The sequence below is a fragment of the Doryrhamphus excisus genome, chromosome 21 (genome assembly GCF_030265055.1).
Source record: "Doryrhamphus excisus isolate RoL2022-K1 chromosome 21, RoL_Dexc_1.0, whole genome shotgun sequence".
NCBI classification, from domain to species: Eukaryota; Metazoa; Chordata; class Actinopteri; order Syngnathiformes; family Syngnathidae; genus Doryrhamphus; species Doryrhamphus excisus.
Window position 1 is genome coordinate 8,096,469 of NC_080486.1, and position 23,917 is coordinate 8,120,385.

The 23,917-nt window shown below is 34.0% G+C and overlaps 1 protein-coding gene across 1 annotated transcript in view; it reads left to right on the top strand.

Moving 5' to 3' along the window:
• ofcc1 (orofacial cleft 1 candidate 1) overlaps positions 1-23,257 on the top strand; it is a 107,419-nt gene extending 84,162 nt beyond the window's left edge. Inside the window, exons 20-22 of the mRNA XM_058060813.1 lie at positions 2,269-2,392; positions 2,547-2,639; positions 22,468-23,257. Of these exons, the coding sequence (XP_057916796.1) occupies positions 2,269-2,392; positions 2,547-2,617 (195 nt within the window). The 3' untranslated portion in view covers positions 2,618-2,639; positions 22,468-23,257. The remainder of the gene's footprint in view (positions 1-2,268; positions 2,393-2,546; positions 2,640-22,467) is intronic.
• Positions 23,258-23,917: the final 660 nt, after the last annotated feature.

Consider the following 23,917-nt stretch of genomic DNA (forward strand, 5'->3'; position numbering starts at 1 on the left):
CTCTTGCAATGTGCAACTTTACAAAAGTGCCTACCGACATTTTTTCACATGATCGTGTTGAGAAATTACCTTCGCCGAGGAGGTTACCATTTGAACCACACTTTTTGGAAGGATGGACCAAGGACGGACCTTGTCATTTTTATGAGGATGCATTAAAATTGATAATGTATGAATGCTAAATGACAAAATTGAAGCATGTGCAGGAACAGGGTATCCATTTTGTCATTTACCATCAAGATGCATTCACGGACACTCCGAACATCACAGTGTCTTTATTATGCATGCACATGTGGTCGAAATAAACAGAAGTATAAAGAAACACGAAAATAAAATATTTGTATTACTCACTTGGTAACTCTTAATGTACAAGTACAATTTGCTGCATTTAAGTATGCTTGGAAATCCCAGAAAATACACAAAAAATATTAATTCAATTCTGGTGTATAAATTGTACCCTCTAAAGTTCGAGAAAAAACGATAAGTCACACATGTCCACGTCAAAGTGGACAAACAACATTCAACTCATCACACAGCGACTTAACACTCAAACATAATCCATCAGAAATACAGAAACATGTATCAATATCAGTTTTATATGGGGAATAAAAGGAAGATCATTTCCTCGCTGACTTGTGAGCAGTACATTATTTCAACAATTAATAATAGTTCTGAAGCATAGGAGATTAGTATTTAGCCCAAAATTAGCCACACCTCTGTAAGAAAGAAGTCAAGGCGATAATGTCTTTAAATGCAACCCCAGTTAAAATGTGTTTCAATTGTTGCGACTAGCATGCTAAATATTTAAATTATTTAAAATAATTTATATTAATATAATATAAATATAATATAAAATATAAAAATATATAATATAAATACTTAAAATATTAAATATTCTGTTCATTTGGAGCTTTTAATTCATACAAATATAGATTAGAATTTAGCCCCAAATTAGCCACACCGCTGTATAATCCGCATTGTTTATGTTTAAGAAAAAAGTAGTGTCCTTAAATGCAACCCCAGTTAAAGTGTGTTTCAAATGTTGCGACTAGCATGCTAAATATTTACATTATTTAAAATAATTTATATTAATATAATATAAATATAGTATAAAATATAAAAATATATAATATAAATATTTAAAATATTAAATATTCAGTTCATTAAATCATACAAATATAGATTAGAATTTAGCCCAAAATTAGCCACACCGCTGTATAATATGTAAAAGAAAAAAGTAGAGGCGATAATGTCTTTAAATGCAACCCCAGTTAAAGTGTGTGTTCAATTGTTGTGACTAGCGTGGTACTAAATATTTATTTAAAATAATTCATATTAATATAATATTAAATATTAAAATATATTATGTAAATATTCTGTTCATTTGGAGCTTTTAATTCATTTTAAAATAATTTATATTAATATAATATAAAATATAAAAATCTATAATAGAAATTTTTAAAATATTAAATATTCAGTTCATTAAATCATACAAATAAAGATTAGAATTTAGCCCAAAATTAGCCACACCACTGTATAATCCGCATTGTTTATGTTTAAGAAAAAAGTAGAGGCGATAATGTCCTTAAATGCAACCCCAGTTAAAGTGTGTGTTCAATTGTTGTGACTAGCGTGGTACTAAATATTTATTTAAAATAATTTATATTAATATAATATTAAATATTAAAATATATTATATAAATATTCAGTTTATTTGGAGCTTTTAATTCATACAAATATCGATAATCATGTCCTGTCATTTCTTCCCATATCTTTCTTACAATAAAATACATCAAAAATTGCCACATTTCACACATAGTTTGCAAATGTGATTAATCCTGATTAATTTTTTAAATGTGATTAATTCGATTAATCTTTTTTATAGAATTTCACAAAAATGCAGATCCTTCAAATGATTTTCTACAACTAGAAGGAATTTGGTATGTATACACATACGTATATATTCCCAAGCTTTACTGTGGTAATACGTAACGTCTTGCGAGGTGTGAATTGCATGTACAGTACATGAGGTAAGCCAAACCACAGTTGCGAGAGCAATTTCCCCTGCAGTACAAGAATGTGGACTGTACATGACAATACTACACATGTGCCTGCAGGAGAATAATGGTATTTGTATTTTGAGATGCCTGATAAATACTGTATGACTCCAGGCTTTCTGTTTGCTGCTCAAACTCGTTGTTCACTTCATGCATTATATTTGAGTGCACATTGCCTGAGAGAGACTCACTGATTGGGAGCTTTTTGCTGAAGGTGATTGGCGACCTGGACGGGTTAGACAACGCATCCAAAATGCAGCACAACCCGGCTGAAATGACGAACCAGGACGGCGCCGGCATCAACCACCAGCTAAGAAAGCGAAAGAAGCTCTTCGGACGTGAGTGCTGTTACGGTATTGAATATGATCTCGCATAATAAGACACCATTGACTCATCTCAAATATGTGTCCCTCCTTACCTGTGCAAACATTTTCCTCCCGCTGTTTGTTCAACTTAATGTACACAGTTTTACGGGTGCTCTGTTCCCCTCAGGGTGCCCTCGTGTTGAGCCAGTAGGAGGAAGCAGGTGTGACTCTGGTTTAGCACAAGACCTAAACCAATGAGAATCGAGCACAGGACTAAGAGGTTTGACCCTAAACTGATATCATGTCACCTTATAAACTGCCATTTTCACATTTCAAATATTAATATTCTAAAGAGGTAAAAAATGAAAAGTAGTTAACTAGTTAATGCAAGTGGTTGTGCGGATGTAAAAGTTACTAATCTCAATATTGGCTTGCCATAAGGCAGGATAATATCCCGGCCAGCTTGATTTGTATTGAATATGTGTCTGCTAGTCAGTGCTTAGTGTAATGAAGTAGCTCACAAATCAGACCATAATGGCCGCCTACTTACGCATATTGCTTCATTAAAGGTTGTGAGCTTATTAGCATGTGTCCTCGATGTCGGGGACCGGGTGATGGGGAAGGGGGATCAGGGGGTGTGGGTGTCGTCGTTGAGGGCCAGGCTTTAAAGATTTTATAGATAGCTAATGCTAAGCTTAATAACGTGTCATTTCTATTAATGAGGAGTCTCCTTTATGGGCATGGTATTACACAGCAGCTCCTGGGTCAGAAACTCTCAGCCACAAGGGGGCATAGTTGCATGGTCGCTGGGGTTTGCTATGATATGCTGTGATGCATAATAAAAGTGTTTTGGGTTTTCTTTGATTTGTGTTTATTAGCAGATATAAGATACTTTATATGAAAAAAAATTATGTAAGATTATCACTCCCTCTCCATTACAGGCATATTCAAAGAGTGAGTAATTTTACTTTATTTTAGTTGTATTTAGCTAGCTTTATGGTGCTAAAATGTTGCTTAAAACATTAATTCATTCATTCATTTTCTACCGCTTTTTCCTCACGAGGGTCGCGGGGGTGCTGGAGCCTATCCCAGCTGTCTTTGGGCGAGAGGCGGGGTAAACCATGGTCTGGTCGCCAGCCAATCACAGGGCACATATAGACAAACAACCATTCACACTCACATTCATACCTATGGACAATTTGGAGTCGCCAATTAACCTAGCATGTTTTTGGAATGTGGGAGGAAACCGGAGTACCCGGAGAAAAAACCCACACATGCCCAAGGGTGGAATCAAACTCGGGTCTCCTAGCTGTGAGGCCTGCGAGCTAACCACTTTTCTTGTACAATTTTTGTGTTCTAAGGCGATATAACCATGGAACTTACCAAAATAAAGATTACACCGCCGTCTTTCATCATAAAGTGATCAGTAGTAGAACATGGGTAAGTTTCAGGAAAATATCAGTTCCATACTAAAAAAAAACTGCTTTTTATGAAAATATTTATTTCAAGCAGAACTCTGACTTTGACACAAATATATCTTTTCCTCTGATATGTCAGTTAATTAATTATTGCAGATTAATTAGAATAACTCATAAGTCAACCAGCATCACGCATCGACTTCCACTGTCATGTATTCATTGAAAGTAACACTGTTACGTGTCCATCTGCCTTTTGACACAAGCCAGAGCCCAAAGAGCTTAATGCTCTCCAATTAGGGATCACTCCATTAACAGTGACAGTGCTACACCCCCCCACCCCCCTCAATTCAATCACTCCCATAAGGAACATGAAGCAGAGACGAGAGTTCTCGAGATGACAGGATGCTCTCGTCTGTCGCTTTTCTTGTGGCCTATACCTCTGAACTACAGTATATTTATTATGGTTCTTCAAAAATATATTAGAATACAGCCTATTATTAGTCAAAAATATGGATAATTTTGTGCATGAAATAGTCTAAATAACCAAAAACAAAAATATAAAGCATTGAGAAGACCCACACATGATGTCGTCATGATATGTAGTATTCTACACTGGCCACTCGGTGTCTGAAATGGGGCTGTAATGTTCGATGAGACACACAAGCACCAAACTATAACTCACTATAATTCACCACAGCACCTTAACAGCTGCCCATGAGTCTTATGTAGACCTTAAATGGCTTTTTTCCTTTACTGTATTGGGTAATATGATTGTAAAGGTTACTATAGGGGTGTTATATCATGTCTAGAGGGCTTTAGTAATGTTAAAAACTGTATTTAGTAAGTCATTTTTGCTGTATGAAAATATTTTTAATTCTTTAGAATGATTAATAAATAAGGAATCCTATTTAGTGGAAATTAATTTGTACTTTTTTCTTTCAATTGAATAATGAAATACAATTTTGTAATTAAATGAAATGAAATGAAAATGTCATTATTATTATTATTATTAAAATAATTATGAATATAAAATGTACTTAGATTTGAATAGTTAAATACAAATTGTATTACCACATTTGTTAAATTAAATACAACTTTAAAAATATGTTAAAAATATGTTATAAAAATATTAAACTATAAAAATACGTATTAAATTTTATTATTATTAAAATGTATTATATATATATTTACATTTATGTATGTATTATGTACATTATAAATACTAATTTAATTAAATAATGTAATTTAATTAAATAATTTAACAAATTTTATTAGAATTTTATTTTAAGTATATTATTATTATTATTATTATTATTATTATTATTATTATTATTATTATTATTATTATTATTATTATTATTATTATTATTATTATTATTTACATTATAAATACAGAGAATTTAATTTTAATTTAAAATATATTATTATTATCATTAGTAGTAGTAGTAGTACTATTTACATTATCATTATTTACATTATTTTTTATTGTTATTATTTATTATTCATTAAAGATACATAATTCAAAACCAGAATATAACTTCAGACCGCGGACATAGTGAGCTAGCTGCTGTTTGGAGCATTTCAGCGAACTGATATTATTGGACATTCATGCGTGCATGTAAATGTGAGTGAGTGGCATCCAAAACGGGAGGGGCTCTAGGTACTGCACTGGTTCAAATATTTGATTGCTGAGGACAAACAGCATTTCACCACAATCTAAATTTCAAAATGATCCCTAGGAGGGGGAAAAAAAAACATCACTGGGAGAAAGAAAGAGCGACATGCCGCTGGGTCTCAGCGCCGCACATTTGCTGATTTATGTTAAAAGAGGGCGGGAAGCATTTTTGCAGAGCTTTCATGAGGGAAGTGCAACTTTTTGAAGTGTGTGTGTGTGTGTGTGTGTGTGTGTGTGTGTGTATCTGCTTCAAGCCAAAGCCGACCTGGGGATGTAGCCTGAGCATGAGGTGCTGAAATATATGAACTAAAGCACTTTGTCCAATTCTATATTTATGAAGGCCTCAGCTGGAGGTGTGCACAATTTGTATTCAGAAGTGGATCAGCAATTCTTCAGGCAAATTCGTTTGAATTCAACTTACTCAACTAAATGAAAGGGATTCAAATTGCACACACTTGGCTGCTTTATGTTGATTTTTTTTTAAACAGTAAAGAATTTGAATTGTTTCTTAGAAACTAGCAGCTATTATTATTATAACAAAAATCTGTAAGTATACATTGAGGCTGCTTCAGTCTTGTTTATTTTGCACTTAGACGCTTTTGACTAATCTTTCAAGGCACGCAGAATATTGTGTTGAGTAGCTATAAGAACATGGAACCTACCAAAAGAAAGATTAGAATGTCGTCTTTTATCAGCGGAAAAAAGTAGGTTTCTACCTTGTTCCATTCTTTAGTAATCAGCAATAGAATATTGATAAGTTTCAGGAAAATATTAGTTGCCAACTAAAAAAAAGTGAGGAAAAAGAACTATTTGTGAAAAGATATTTCATGGTTATGGTCTTGTGTATTTTAGTTCTTTTTTTATTATTTTAATTGGTTTTATTTTTTATACTTTTATTGCTTTGCTTCTTGTTTTTAATATTTTAATATCTATTTTACTATTTTATTTCTTATTTGATATTTTAGTTTTAGATTAAATTCAATTTGTGCCTTTATTTATTGTATTTTATTTTTACTTTTTATTTTACTAGTCTGTGCAGCACTTTGGAAACTCTGTTTATAAAATGTATAAATATAAATATATTCAATATTCAATATATTCAAGCATAACTTTCACTGTCATATATTTTTTTTTGCTTTATTGACAGCTCAGCTAGCTAAACAACTATACCATAAAAATAAGAATTTACACCATGAATATTTAAAATGTTGACATTTAGAACAGTATATTTGTGTGCGTGTGAATGTGTTCAAATTTCCCAACAACGTGCAACTTTCATGATCCATGCCAGACACGTCTGCCATCTGGTGGCGGTTTTAATTCCTTTGAAGGGAAATGCATTAGTGGAGAGTTGCATCATCACCTCTTTTTGCCTCTTGTGCAAAAAAACGTAAAGGATGTATTAATACGTTATTGGGATTGCGTATTCTTCTTCTTTGGTGTTGAATACAACTTTTATCCAGGAGTTTGGCTACAATAGTAGCCTGTGTTGTTATTTTGATTATTATGTTATCTCACCGAACATTACAGTAGCATTACTGACACCTAGTGACCAGTGTAGAATACTACATATCATCACAACATCTGAGTCTGTGTTTTCATTCATGTAGCCATTTTCATGATTGAAAATGTTTTATTTCGGCATAAAATATGTAAAATTTGTTTCAAGATACTGAAATCTGTGAGCTAGCTTTTGTGTCCTTCCCCTACACCATGATGTTGAACATCTATGTTCTACAGTCTATGCTGTCAGGTCATTTGACAGTTTCTGATCCCAACAACCAGTGATTTATCAAGGAAAATCTTGAACTTTATCTGCTATTTTAAGTACTAATAGTGTAAAAGTGTGTTATGTCATATTTAGAGGGTTCCGGTTATGTTGAAAAACATATTTAGAAGGCTTTCTGTGCTTCAAGATACGTGTATTTTGACTGAACTGAACTTGAACTGAAATCTCTGAGCTAGCTTTTGTATCCTTCCCCTACACCATGATGTTGAACAATCCTTGCTCTCAGGTCATTTGACAGTTTCTGATCCCAACAACCAGTGATTTATCAAGGAAAATCTTGAAAATTATCTGCTATTTTAGGTAATAATAGTATAAAGATGTGTTATGTCATGTTTAGAGGGCTTTGGTAATATTGAAAAACATATTTAGAAGGCTTTCTGTGCTCTAATGATGAACATATTTAACTTCCAAGTAAGGAATCCTACTTTGTGGAAATGAATATATTTGAGAATCACCTGACAACAAGTGTTCCTGCAGCTTTTGTATTCAGTAGTGCTAATATGCTAATTACGCTAAATATGCTAATCCAAGCTGTATTCTTCTCTGGTGACCCTGAACATGATTTCCTGGTGGTTAAGTTGTGCAAAAACACAGGAAAAGACAGCTATAGGATGTCAACATTGTTCCATATTTCAGTGGCATCTGGATGGTGGATCTTGTGCATCCCCCACCCCCACCACCCATTCCACAGTGAAGTCAGGAAGGCAGATGTCCTGCTCACAGGAGAAATCATTTCCAGTGGGGGTTAAAAAGAAAAAGAAAAAAGAAAAGCAAAAGGGAGGTGGAGCGAAGGAAAAAAAATATATGAATATGCAAATCTAGTCACAGTGTGGAACCATGTAATGAGTGGCAAATGTAGACGCTAGCTTTCATTATGCAGAGGTCATTGCTTAATGCCAGGCAGCTGGGCCTTGCTTGCTTTCTCAGCCACCCTCCCTCCCTCGCCACTACCTCCGCTGTCATCTCACCGCAACTTAAAGCAGACTGGCACAAAGAAACATGGCACACACACACCATGACATGCGTGTATAGCGGGAACACTCAACCACCTGCAGATGACGCTTCAGCTGGTCGCATTTCACACCAGCTTTGAATACCTATATTATTAATAAGCGCGATCCATGCTAAATTCATACTATTGCCATTATTGGTCATTTAATGTAGTTAACATTTTAACCATTATTTGTATTTATTTTATTTAAATTGGAATAATAAATGTATGATTTTCTTTCAACTGAATAATGAAATGTCATTATTAAATAAAATAAAACAAAAATATATTATTAAAAATATAGTATTATTACTATTAAAATAATTAAATTACTAATAATTATTAATAATTACATAATTAAATTACTATTAAAATAATTATGAATATAAAATTTACTTAGAATTGAATAATTAAATACAAATTGTATTACTACATTTGTATTTACTTTGAAAGTATATTATTATTATTATTATTATTATTATTGTCATTATTATTATTAATATCATTTGTAGTAAATTGAGTAATTGAGTAATTAAATACAATTTTAACTTACATTTTTTTAATTTAAAGTTTTATTATTATTAAAATGTATATTTACATTCATATGTAAATTATGTACATTACAAATACTAGTTTAATTAATGTAATTTAATTAATTAATTTAACTAATTTATTAGAATTTTATTTAAAATATATTATTATTATTATTTACATTCTAAATACAGATAGAATTTAATTATAATTTAAAATATATTATTATCATTAGTAGTAGTAGTAGTATTTACATTATCATTATTTACATTATTATTTTTTATTGTTATTATTGACATTATTTAAATTATAAATTCATATAGAATTAAATTCATTGTAATAATACATGTATATATATATTATATATACATATACATACATATATACATATACATATACATATACGTATATATAAATTCATATTGACATTATAAATACAGATAGAATTTAATTATAATTTAAATGATATTATTATTTTCAATAGTAGTAGTAGTAGTAGTAGTATTTAAATTATCATTATTTACATTATTTTTTCATTGTAATTATTTTCATTATAAATACATATAGAATTTTATTACAATTGATTATTATTATTATTATTATCATTATTCCGCGTTAGTGTTAGTGAATATTGGTCCATCCAAGGTGTTGTCAAGCTAATTATTTTATGCTCCCAAAGGGCAAATGTCAGCTTTATGAATAATATGAACAAATTAATTACTACATATAAATTTTCTCAGCACAACATGTCCGCCATGTTTGTGTTCACAGGGTGTCGATACAGTACATCCATTTTTAGACAAGAGGAGACTGAGGACAGGGAGAAAACGGAGCACTGCAGCAAAGTGGAGAATGTGGACTACCGTATCGTAGTGTCCGAGGACAAGCTAATGTTAGCAAAGGGAATGCACGCTAATAGCTTTTAATAATTAGAGTTTCCAACTCCTGCTTTCCGGTGCACTCCTTCAAATAATCCCGTCTTTGAATGCTAAAAATGTAATGAACTTCACGCTTCATTGGCTCTGACATTGCTTAATTAATGGCTGCATTTAAAGTACATAAGGCCCCTGTAATTGATTTATATGCATGATTTGCACATACAGCTGTTGGCTCCTGTAGGAAGCCTCATCACTCAAAAAGCGGCGGGGCTGATGATCATGTCGTAAGGTAATACACGGTACGGCCTTGGGAGGAATTTTCGGGAGGATCAAACATTTTCGTTTTCACCTGCTCATTTTCAGACGACGAGTCACCTTTTCTGCAACGTTAGCATCGAATCCTTCATTGAGCGATGCCTTCATGCGTCGTCCTGCATGCGCTACACTTCTAATTAATGTTTTTCCATGTGAAGTTAGGGGTCACTGTTTATTTTGGACCGGGCCTCTGAGGAGATCGGATCAATTTCTCCACCTATAAACAACAATCTGGCACATTCCTATCGCTGACGTATTGATTTTTCCATGAGTAGGCGTCATGCTGTGTGCAAGATATTTTTCACTCCATATTTTGAACATGCACAAACACCGTAGCGTTGTCATTGTGCATATTCTTCAGTCGTAAAATGGCTAGCAAATAAGTTAAGGATGCGGCACGGTGAATCAATTGTGCTTATTTCTTTTCCAAGACAGATTTACAAATTATATTCATGCTGTTGTTTAGCAATAAAGAACCAATAAGGGAAATGTTGGACTACGGAGAAAGATCAGGGAATAAAACATCACGGCAGAATTTGTCAAAAGCCAATAATCATTGAGAGCGAGTACTACATCAGTAGCGGCAAATCAATATCACATTACTTTGAGTATGAGAGTATATACAAGACTCATCAAATTGATTATTTTTGATGCTACAATGGCAGTTTCATTTACTGGGGCCCTCTACCACGACGACTGTTCAATTACCGTTGCTGTGTTTTGGCAATGTGTGTGTGTTTATGTGTGTGTGTGTGTGTGTGTGTGGACGGAGGAAGGGAAAAAGAAAAATAGAAACCCACCAAGACAAATGGCTGTTGATTTGACTAACTACTGGAAAGCCTTGGCTGGAATAGAAATGAGGGATCGTGTGTCACGTTCAAGCTCTGCTTAAAAGATGACGTGCTTCATCTGACATTGAGATTTTCATGAATATATTTTCCAAAGGGGGTGCCGGGGAAAAAAAAAAACAAAATTTATCATGAAGTTTGTCGCAGGCCGTAATGTCACAGCAAAGATTAGTCAAATTCCTAATGGATTGTGTGTGGAAATGTTAAAGATGAAGCCTCCCTTACTTGCTTTTGTTGTTTTGCTAAAATAAAGCCATAATAGCTATTTAAACACATTTTAATACTTATTTAGGCATATTTTTTAAACATTTTTTAATTAAAATATAAGACATTATATCAACAACTAATCCACCATTTATTGTGTCATGATCAGGTCATAAAATACTATTGAAAAATATAAAATAAATGGGAAAAAGTCAGAAATTCCCTGAGCTTTTTTCCCCGTCACTCACAAACACCGGCAACCAGTTGAGATGTAAGAATGTAAGAATATTTTTTTGCCTTAAAAAAAAACGAAAATTCACAAATGAGTCAGAGCTTTTCTTCCCGTCACTTACAAAACAGTAACTACTGAACTACTTTAAAGTGTAAAAAGAAATTAACTACTGTAAAACGTGGAAAAAAAACTTTCCACCATAATTTCTAAATAATATTTAACACATATTTATATATGTAAAGTAACTTGTAGTGATCCAGCTCATAGACATGCCTCATTTTAACAGTTTTATAGTGTAAAAAAAACTATTGTTATAAGTAAAAAAACATGAAAATATTATTTAAAATATAGGATTAAAAATATATATTTAACTTACAACTTTTTAAAAAGCACAGATGAGACAGAGCTTTTCTTCCCATCACTCACAAACATCAGAAACTTGTAGATATCCTGCGAGCAGACGTGCCTCATTTAAAATAAGTTAACGACTGTTAAAATGTGAAAATGTAAAATGTAAAATTTGAACAGTTTTAAAGTGTTAAAATAAGTTAACTACTGTTAAAATGTGGGAGGGGAAAAGAACCGTGCCCTAACAAAGTACTATCAAAAATAAAGGATAAGAACAAACAAAAAAGATATATAGTACTTATATACAAGTATAATTGTAGTAGTATTTAATGAAATGTATTGACCCAAGACAATATTTGTTTCCCTTATAAAATTGGAAATTCACAGGCAAGTCAGAGCTTTTTTTCCCCGTCACTCACAAACGCCAGTAATGTGTAGCGATTCAGCTTGCATGTGTGCCTCATTTTAAAGTGTAAAAAGAATCTAACTATTAAAATGTAAAAACATTTGGGCCTCACTTAAAATATTATTTAATTTATTATTTAATATTATTATTATTATTGATTTAAATTGTTTATTATTTATGCAGGATTTTTAATTTGTTATGTGTGTAGCTTCCTATAAAATAGTTAGGAATTCCCAGGTCAGACAGAGCTTTTCATTCCGTCACTCACAGACAACAGTAACCAGATGCAGCAGGCGGCGACAGGTCGTTGAATCCTCATGCTAATTTTAAGTTAATGGTGATTAATGAAGCATAAAATGTAAAATGTAATTCATGTTTTTGGGCTTGAATTGATATTATTTCCATGTTTTATGTGCATCAATGCAGTATTTTATGTGTCCAATAATGTATTATTAAGAATTTGAACAGTATGAACGGTGGTTCCAACTCTAAAGTGCCCCTTAAGGAGCATCATCAGTCCAACTGTTGCTATATGAACAGCCGCCCCCTTAATAGCTCTAAGTCTTCAATATGGGGCCATCAGGAGAAACAAAGCGCGGTGGCTTCTTGGATGATTAAAAAGTCATTTTCTTAACTGTCCTCCCAGGATTTGTGAGTGTTTTGGAAAGAAAACATTAAATTGCTCCAATCAAGCATAAACGTCTCCTGCTTGTGGTATAATTTGTGCTGCTGTTCACATGGTGGGCGCTTATTTGTCATCCTTTTCCTTTGGCGCTTTTCCCAACCGCCTTGATCAACAATTAATAGTTGGAATTGCTTCCTAGTTACTCGTAGCTGTGCGTGAGACAGATGCCGAAAAGGAGTTTACTCCTTTTCTACAGCTCCGGCTCTTCTTTCTCTCCTACTGTTCTTTCCCCACAATGACCTTTAGTGCTCGTTTCTTCATTGTGGGGACAGGCCGCGGCCTGGCATCTGATAGAATCAATATTCTATTATGATAGTGCGTGGAGCGTGTGGGGCTTTACAACTCCACGGTAATAGTCTCGCTATTTCATCCCGTGGCAGCAATGGCCTGAGGGATCAGTTCCGGCTTCTCCGGGCTCTACGCTTCCAGCGTCACCCCCTTTCCATTAAGTCCTCTCTGCCTACCAGGGGACAATCTGTGTGAGCGATGGATGTGGGTGGGGGGGGGGCGACGGAGCAACGGAGAGAGTCCAGCCCAGGTGCATTATATGTCAATAGAGGTCGCGATGGCTCAATATATAAATATAAATATGTAAGCAGTCCTTTCATTCTATCACTGTATATATTTCACTATTAAATCAACCCTACAGGAGGATTGTTGACAAAATCATTCCATCTTTGGTTTGTATCAAGCAATTTATTTATTATTTTTACATAGATCACAATCATTTTCTGCAGGTTTATCTGTCCTGTATGTTGTTTACTCTTAATGTGATGGTGATTATTCCCCATTCCTACAAAAGTTGCATGGAAAATTGCAGGTTTTTAGACCCTTTCACACAGAAATGCACAGAATTTGGCCATTATCCATCAGCCGTTTGCCTGTGCCTTTCACACAGAGCCTAGCAAAGTAGTTCGGTAACTGTCTTACTGAATCCTGGAATCATGTAGGCAATAATTACAATAGATCTTTGCACAAGGGGGGTTTGAGGGTGGGGGTTCTACCGAGGGCCACATACTATCAGCTCAGAGGTGAAAAAATATAAAAAATAAAAAATTCACTAGATGTCACTTGCGATATTATCTACCTCTGTATGCGCTTTAAAATATTAATTGTAGATGTTGTAATGTTAACAACTGTTAACTGTTAACTGTAGTGTTAACAGTATTAATGCTGACTGAGCCGCATCATCACTGTTCCAACATTGGTTCTGTTGTGCTTGTATTTCAACATCCTGTCCTTTCCTGTGCAGAAGGAAAAATAGTAAAAATAAATATATGGAATGAAAAAAATATATTTTTTTTCTCATTAGAATGCAAATTTTTTTCCTAATATTTTGACTTTATTCATGTAAAATCTCAGCTTTTTTTCAATTTCTGCACTTTATTTTAATTTTCCAACTGTCTCAGTGTTCTTCTTTATTCACATCTTATTTTGACTTTATTCTCGTAACATTAAATTTTCCACAACCTACATACTACCAACATATTTAGATTGAATGACTGATAGAATGCTAACATGCTAATGCTAGCCTGCTAACATGATAGCGTGAAGTGTCTGTTTAAGTTCATATTCATTAAATTGCAAAAAATGGTTGTGTGCTCATGTTAACTTGCTAACATGCTAACACCTAACATAATAGTGGGTACTCATCAAAACTGATAAAAATGTTACTATGCTAATGTTACCTATGTTTTTTTTCTCGTAATATTTTTACTTCATTCTCGTAACATTAAATTCTCCGCAACCTACATACTACCTATATATTTAGATTCCTTGACCACGAAAACATACCACGGAAGGGATTGAATGACTGATAGAATGCTAATATGCTAATGCTAGCCTGCTAACATGATAGCGTGAAGTGTCTGCTTAAGTTCATATTCATGAAATTGCAAAAAAATGGTTGTGTGCTCGTTAACTTGCTAACATGCTAACACCTAACATAATGGGTACTCATCAAAACGAATAAAAATGTTACTATGCTAATGTTACTTATTGTTTTTTTTCTCATAATATTTTGACTTTATTCAAACATTTATTAACATTCAATTTTCCGTAACCTGCATATTTTAATTCCTTGACCAAGAAAACATACCACCGAAGGGATTGAATGACTGACAGAATGCTGTGCAGAGAAAAGAATAGTAAAAATAAATATATGGAATGAAAAATAAAAAAAATTTCTCATGAGAATGCAAATTTTTTTTCCCAATATTTTGACTTTATTCCCGTAAAATCTCAGCTTTTTTTCAATTTCTGCACTTTATTTGAATTTTCCACGTGTCTTAATGTTCTTCTTCATTCACATCATATTTTGACTTTATTCTCGTAACATTCAATTTTCCGCAACCTACATATTTAAATTCCTTGACCACGAAAACATACCACGGAAGGGATTGAATGACTGACAAAATGCTGTGCAGAGGGAAGAATAGTAAAAATAAATATATGGAATAAAAAATGATTTTTTTTCTCATTAGAATGCAAATTTTTCTCCTAATATTTTGACTTTATTCTTGTAAAATGTCTGCTTTTTTTCCATTTCTGCACTTTATTTGAATTTGCCAACTGTCTCAATGTTCTTCTTCATTTGCATCCATGACAGATGCACAAAGGACGCTCATAACTGCATAAAAAAAGAGAAAAATTTGACACCATGCTTGTTGGCTGCCAGTCCTCGGTGGTGTAATGGTACAGCTGCTACATTTTATGGTAGAAGTTGTTTAATTTTGATAGCACCCCCATACACTTTTGTTAATTCCAAAACCTACATATTTAAAATTCCTTGACCACGGAAACATACCACAAAATGGATTGAATGACTAGTAAAATGAATAGAAAAAATAAATATATGTAATGACATTTTTTTTTCTCATTAGAATGCAAAATTTTCTCAGAATATTTTGACTTTATTGTCGTAAAATCTCAGCTTTTTTTCAATTTCACTTTATTTTAATTTTCCAACTGTCGCAATGTTCTTCTTCATTTGCATCAATGACAGATGCACAAAGGATACCCATCACTGCATTAAAAAAAAGAAAAAGTTGACTGCCAGCCCCCGGTGGTGTAATAGTACAGCTGCTACATTTCATAGTAGAGGTTGTTTAATTTTGATCCCACCCCCATACACTTTTTTTAAAAAATTCTAAAACCTACATATTTCAATTCCTTGACCATGAAAAGAGACCACGAAAGGGATTGAATGACTAGTAAAATGAAGAGTAAAAAATAAATATATGGAATGAATTTTTTTTTCTCATTAGAATGCAAAATTTACTCAGAATATTTTGACTTTATTGTCATAAAATCTCAGCTTTTTTTCAATTTCACTTTATTTTAATTTTCCAACTGTCGCAATGTTCTTCTTCATTTGCATCAATGACAGATGCACAAAGGATACCCATCACTGCATTAAAAAAAAGAAAAAGTTGACTGCCAGTCCCCGGTGGTGTAATAGTACAGCTGCTACATTTCATAGTAGAGGTTGTTTAATTTTGATCCCACCCCCATACACTTTTTTTTAAATTCCAAATTCGGCCAATGACAGATGCGCAAAATAAGACCGACAACCGCTTTCAACACAACAGGGCAGGATAAAGGGGTCAACTTTCATGTGGCTGTCATTCACACAGAACTACACCACAGGGCAGCGTGAAAAGGGGGCTTTAATGACAGCGTTGCCACCGTGTGCACTAAACCCCTGCATGCCAGGCAGCTGTTGGTACCAACGGGCCCTACGTTGCAGCGTACTAGTGTGCAGGGAGTGCTAAAGTGAAATGTTAAGCTATTAGAGATCATTGCACCAGGCAGACCTCCTATAAAAGATTAATACCAATGCCGCTGCCTTTCTCAAATAATTAACTTAGGTGAGTATTTTACACTGCCAAATGCAGTTAAGGCTTTCAAAATCCTCGCATTCAAATGTCACTTGGGTGTGGAGTTTTGATGGGAATTTTTTAATCTCGGGCAATAAACATTATGAGGTTACCGGGGCATGCAGGAAAGGGGGAGGGCAAAAAAAAAAAGACTGTTATGATACCATTCTGTGATTTTCATCAAAGGTGTGAATTCTTTGCACTGTAAAATGTCAACATTTATTATCAAATAATTCATGCATGGAATTTTGTCACGGATTCCTTTAAAGCTGTGATGATATTTATGCATTGATATGTTAGAAATGAGCCTACCGTCTTCAGATGGTGGAAGGTGCTTGTCGCTGCCATTCTTCTATCCAGAGAAATACTTGTTTTTAATGTTATTCAAATGCACAAACGGTAGTGTTAGCCAAAGTTAGCAACAAATAAAGTTTGTTAATAGTAAATGCTCTAATTAAAGAATTTGACTGCTAAAATGGAGGACTGTAGTGTAGCTTTCCATTTGCACTACATGATCCCGTACCAGGTCCAAGCACTATCTTGATATGGGTTCTGGATCTGCATTGAAACTAACTGATTTAATTTTTAAAACATAATAAAACAGAATGGCATTATATGTACTTTTCGAAAATATTTTTTTTTGTTACTTTACTTTATTTGCCTTTTATTTAACCTACAAATGTGTCAGACCATTTTGCCTTACCCCGTAGATTGAATGAAGAATAACCGTTTTTTTTCTCGTAATAATGCAAATTTTTGTCGTAATATTTTGACTTTATTCTGGTAAAATCACAGCTTTTTTTTTCTATTTCTGCACTTTATTTTAATTTTCTAACCGTCTCAATGTTCTTCATTCACATCATATTTTGACTTTAGTCTCGTAACATTAAATTTTCTGCAACCTAAAAGAAATATATTTTTGTCATCATATTTCAGCTCCATACTACTACAATTATATAACTTTTCCTCATAATATTACAACATACTTTTCGTAAAACATTACGTTACAGCTTCTTGCTGTTAATATTTTGACTTTATACTTATTAAATTACTGTTGATTTTCCCATTTGTATGTGCGGGCCACGGGCCGTACTTTGGACACCCCTGATACTGCAGTATCTCACAAAAATGAATACACTTCTCATGTTTAAGGAGACACTTTTATTACTCTGTGCTTATACAGGGTCAGGGAAAAATGATCTGACACATTTATAGGTTAAATAAAAGAAAAATAAAAACACTTTTTTGTTACTTTACTTTATTTGCCTTTTATTTAACCTACAAATGTGTCAGATCATTTTGCCTGACCCTGTAGATTCAATGAAGAATAAATGTTTTTTTTCTCGTATGAATGCAAATTTTTATTCTTTATTCTTTATAACTTTATTCTCGTAAAATCACAGCTTTTTTTTTTCAATTTCTGCTCTTTATTTTAATTTTCTATTTCTAATTTTTAAAATTTTCTATTTTAATGTTCTTCATTCACATCATATTTTGACTTTATTCTTGTAACATTCAATTTTCCTCAACGTTGTGTTCCAGAAATGTTATTTTATTAGTAATATGACGACTTTAAAAAAAATAAAAATTCCTATCATATTTCAGCTCCATACTACTACATTGATATAACTTTTCCTTATAATCATTCACTCATTTTCTACTGCTTATCCTTGATTTTCCCCTTTTTATGTGCTTTATGTACTTTGGAAACCCCTGATTCTGCAGTATCTCACAAAAATGAATACACTTCTCATGTTTAAGGAGACATTTTTATTGCTATGTGCTTATACAGGGTCAGGCAAAATGATCTGACACATTTATAGGTTAAATAAAAGGCAAATAAAGTAAAGTAACAAAGTGTTTTTATTTTTGAAAAGTACATATAATGCCATTTTTTGGTGAGCATCGCACTTTCATTGTGGAAACGTTTATCAGCAGTAATCTTACAAGAATAAAGTCAAAATATTAACAGCAAGAAGCTGTAACCTAATGTTTCACAAAAATTCCGTTGTAATATTATGAGGAAAAGTTATATCATTGTAGTAGTATGGAGCTGAAATATGATGAGAATTTTTTTTTATTTTATTTGTCGTATTAGTAATAAAATAACATTTCTGAAACACAAAGTTGCGGAAAATTGAATTTTACGAGACTAAAGTCAAAAAATGATGTGAATGAAAAACATTGAGATGGTTAGAAAATTAAAATAAAGTGCAGAAATTGAAAAAAAAAAGGTGTGATTTTACGAGAATAAAGTCAAAATATTACGAGAAAAAATTGCATTCTAACGAGAAAAAAAAACATTTATTCTTCATTGAATCTACAGGGTTTCGGCAAAATGATCTGACACATTTGTAGGTTAAATAAAAGGCAAATAAAGTAAAGTAACAAAAAAGTTTCTATTTTTGAAAAGTAAATATAATGCCATTCTGTTTCATTATGTTTTAAAAATTAAATCAGTTTGTTTCAATGCAGATCCAGTCCAGATCCATAACAAGATGGTGTTTGGAGCTGGTACGGGATCAGGTCTACCAAGATTGAAGTGCAAACGGAACGCTTGTTGTGTTGCAGTTCCAGATTGGTTTGTTTTGATAAACGTTTAAAAGCACGATGCTCACCAAAAACTGTAATTATATGCACTTTTCGAAAATAAAAACACTTTTTTTGTTACTTTACTTTATTTGCCTTTTATTTAACCTACAAATGTGTCAGATCATTTTGCCTTACCCTGTATTTAGATTATAGTTATTCTTAGACTGAAAACTTCCGCCCCAAACATTTTCTATAAATTGATATTTTCAATTTCCGTGTGAAACCACACCGGTGTTCACTTGCAAGCGCACCGAGACCCACCTCTCAGGTGGTACCGGTCGGCTTACTCGGCGCAGATCGTGCTCCTCACTTGATTGAGAGTGGAGGTACGTGATGAAGCCCCGCTCATCTCCTATTCATCATGATGTAACCGTGAGCAACCTCATCTAAATTACCTTCGTCTGGCATCATTCCAGCACATGCTATAAATGAGGTAATCGTCCTTGACTATAAAATTTGCATTTTCCAGACTTAATTGCTATCATTACATTTTTTTGCGTGCTTCTATTAATTTAACAGAATGGGCTGGATCAGAGGCTTTTTTTTATGGTGATAATTTGCAGTAAAAGAATGCATTTGCAAAATAGGAGTAGCATCAGGTCCGCTTCCATTATCTGTTCCCATGTCATTTAGCAAATACTCAGGAAGCATGTTTGTGTAGAGCCGTATAAAAAACGCCGGCATATCATTGTGTGGGTTAAGTCAAGCTTGTGTCTCGGAATCTATTTTTGCCTCTTTTGTGTGAATGCGTACACCATGTCAGCTGCACTCAGTGGCGCTACGGAGGAGAGCACGGCGGATGACATGGAACAACAGAGCCATCAACTCCCATTTATGCCTCCCGCCGTGACCTTGCCACAGACGTCGAGCGAGGTTTCAGCGGCGCGCCGAGAGAAACATTCTGCAACCCGCTGCACTTCCTCGGCACTCTGCTGACCTTAAAAGTGTGTCCTCGATTTGGGGGAAGGCTGGAAATGTTCATAGGCGTCCTTGTGTTACGTGTGTTTGCGCTGCCCTACTTCCTTTCCCGAAGACGACGCTCTACTGCAAGGGTGTCCAAACTTTTTCTACCGAGGGTCACATACTCAAGGGTCACTGCCTCTCAGCTTTGAGGTGAAAAAATATAAAAAATAAGAAAAATAAAAAGATGGCACTAGCGGTATTATCTACCTCTGTATGCGCTTTAAAATATTAATTGTAGATGTTGTAGTGTTAACTCATCAGTCATAATGCTGACTGAGCCGTATAATCATTGTTCCAACAGTGGTTCTGTTGTGCTCGTATTTCAACATCCTTTCCTGTGCAGAGGGAAGAATAGAAAAAATAAATATATGAAATGAAAAATTGAAAAAAAATTCAAATTAGAATGCTAATTTTTCTCCTACTATTTTGACTTTATTCTCGTAAAATCTTAGCTTTTTTTCCAGAATGCTAACATGCTAATGGTAGCCTGCTAACATGATACCGTGAAGTGTCTGCTTAAGTTCATATTCATGAAATTGCAAAAAAAATGGTTGTGTGCTCATGTTAACTTGCTAACAATGCTAACATGCTAACACATAACATAATTGTGGCTTCTACGGATAAAAATGTTACTATGCTAATGTTACCTATGTTTTTTTCTCGTAATATTTTGACTTTATTCTTTTAACATTCAATTTTCCGCAACCTACATACTACCTACATATTTAGATTCCCTGACCATGAAAACATACCACGGAAGGGATTGAATGACTGACAGAATGCTAACATGCTAATGCTAGCCTGCTAACGTGATAACGCTAAGTGTCTGCTTAAGTTCATGTTCATGAAATTGCAAAAAATGGTAGTGTGCTCATGTTAACTTGCTATCAATGATAACACCTAACATAATATAACATAATAGTGGCGACTTTTCAAAACAGATAAAAATGTTACTATGCTAATATTACCTGTTTTTTTCTCGTAATATTATGACTTTATTCTTGTAACATTCAATTTTCTGCAACCTACATACTACCTATATATTTAGATTCTTTGACCAAGAAAATATACCATGAAAGGGATTGAATGACTGACAGAATGCTAACAACGCTAATGCTAGCCTGCTAACATGATAGCGTGAATTGTCTGCTTAAGTTCATATTCATGAAATAGCAAAAAAATGGTTTTGACTCATGTTAACTTGCTATCAATTCTAACATGGTAACATCTAACATAATAGTGGCTACTTATCAAAACAGATAATAATGTTAATATGCTAATGTTACCTATGGTTTTTTTTTCTCGTAATATTTTGACTTTATTCTCGTAACATTCCATTTTCTGCAACCTACATACTCCCTATATATTTAGATTTTTTGACCACGAAAACATACTGCGGAAGGATTGAATGACTGAATGCTAACATGCTAATGCTGGCCTGCTAACATGATAGCGCTAAGTGTCTGCTTATGTTCATGTTCATGAAATTGCAAAAAATGGTTGCGTGCTCATTTTAACTTGCTAACACATAGCATGGGTGGCGACATATCAAAACGGATAAAAATGTTACAATGCTAATGTTACCTATGTTTTTTTTCTCATAATATTTTGACTTTATTCTCGTAAAATCGCAGCTTTTTTTCAATTTCTGCAATTTATTTGAATTTTCCAACTGTCTCTATGTTCTTCATTCAGATATTTTGACTTTATTTTTTGTAACATTCAATTTTTCTAGTGAAAACCCAGTGTTCCAGAAATGTTATTTTATTAATAATACGACAAATAATATTTCAGCTCTATGCTACTACAATGACATGATTTTTCCTCATTATATCCTCAATATTACAACATAATTTTCATAAAACATTAGGTTACATCTTCTTGCTGTTAATATTTTGACTTTATTCTTTTAAAATTACTGCTGATTTTGCCTTTTTTATGTGCGGGCCACAGGCCGTACTTCAGACACCCCTGATACTGCAGTAGCTCACAAAAATAAATACACTTCTCATGTTAAAGGAGACATTTTCATTACAATGTGCTTATATATAGTAGCCTACTTATATACTTTAGAGTAGTCAGTGTTGTATAAATGCCCTGAAAATGACACCACATTACCATCAACTCCAGTAAATACAATGTTGAACAATTTTGGTCCCAGTATTGACCCCTGGGGAACTCCGCACGTAATATATGAACTTGCAGATGTGTATTCACTTAGCTATACATATTGCTTATTGTCAGTAGCTTTTGACACAGTTATGAATTTATTTTATGGCTTAAAATTGAAGTGAAGTATCTAAACTCATGCAAAAATGTGTGTGTGTGTGTGTGTGTGTGTGTGTTTCCACTCAGGATGCATGGAGGTGAGTCAGGCCCCTGCACACACCTCCGTGGCCACCCTCGCCAAAACGCTTCTGTCAGCAGCACTCTCTCGCTACGTAAACACCTGACAGCTTCCCCCTTGCAACGTGTGCAACAGAGCCACAACACGCAAGTCACACCACAGATGCTTGAAACAAAGACCCGGGAAGGAACGAACGACCTCGGCGCAGGAGCTTTTTGAGCTGATGCCGCCTGACACGGTCACAACATTGTGCCTTCATCGCCGCTACATCGGGCACCAGGCGGGGGTCGTACCTGCTTCCTGTTTGAAGGCTGCGTGGAAAGCGGCTGTGACGAGCACCTGGTCGGTGTCAGCAGAAGTCAGCATGAGGATTGGAGAAGCGGGGAAGCCTCAGGAAGCCCTCATAGTCATTGTTTTCCAATACTGTTGAAATATACCGGATATAGTCAGTATTCAGCCTGTATAAAAGTATCATTTACTGCCTGAAAAATACTTGGGAACACACCTGAGTAAAGAATATTTAGTGTGAGCACCATTGTTATCTAGCAGTACCTTAATCCTCTTGGGTGTGGATATTAAAGTATAATTTACTGCCTGAAACATTACTGTTTAATACTTGGGAACACACCTGAGTCAAGAATAATTAGTGTGAGCACCATTGTTATCTAGCAGTACCTTAATCATCTTGGGTGTGGATATTAAAGTATCATTTACTACCTGAAACATGACTGTTTAATACTTGGGAACACACCTGAGTCAAGAATATTTAGCGTGAGCTCATTGTTATCTAGCAGTACCTTAATCCTCTTGGGCGTGGATATTAAAGTATCATTTACTGCCTGAAACATTACTGTTTATTACTTGGGAACACATCTGAGTCAAGAATATTTAGTGTGAGCACCATTGTTATCTAGCAGTACCGTAACCCTCTTGGGCGTGAATATTAAATTATCATTTACTGCCTGAAACATTACTGTTTAATACTTGGGAACACACCTGAGTCAAGCATAATTAGTGTGAGCACCATTGTTATCGAGCAGTACCTTAATCCTCTTGGGTGTGGATATTAAAGTATAATTTACTGCCTGAAACATTACTGTTTAATACTTGGGAACACACCTGAGTCAAGAATAATTAGTGTGAGCACCATTGTTATCTAGCAGTACCTTAATCATCTTGGGTGTGGATATTAAAGTATCATTTACTACCTGAAACATGACTGTTTAATACTTGGGAACACACCTGAGTCAAGAATATTTAGCGTGAGCTCATTGTTATCTAGCAGTACCTTAATCCTCTTGGGCGTGGATATTAAAATATAATTTACTGCCTGAAACATTACTGTTTAATACTTGGGAACACACCTGAGTCAGGAATATTTAGTGTGAGCACCATTGTTATCTAGCAGTACCTTAATCTCTTGGGTGTGGATATTAAAGTATCATTTACTGCCTGATA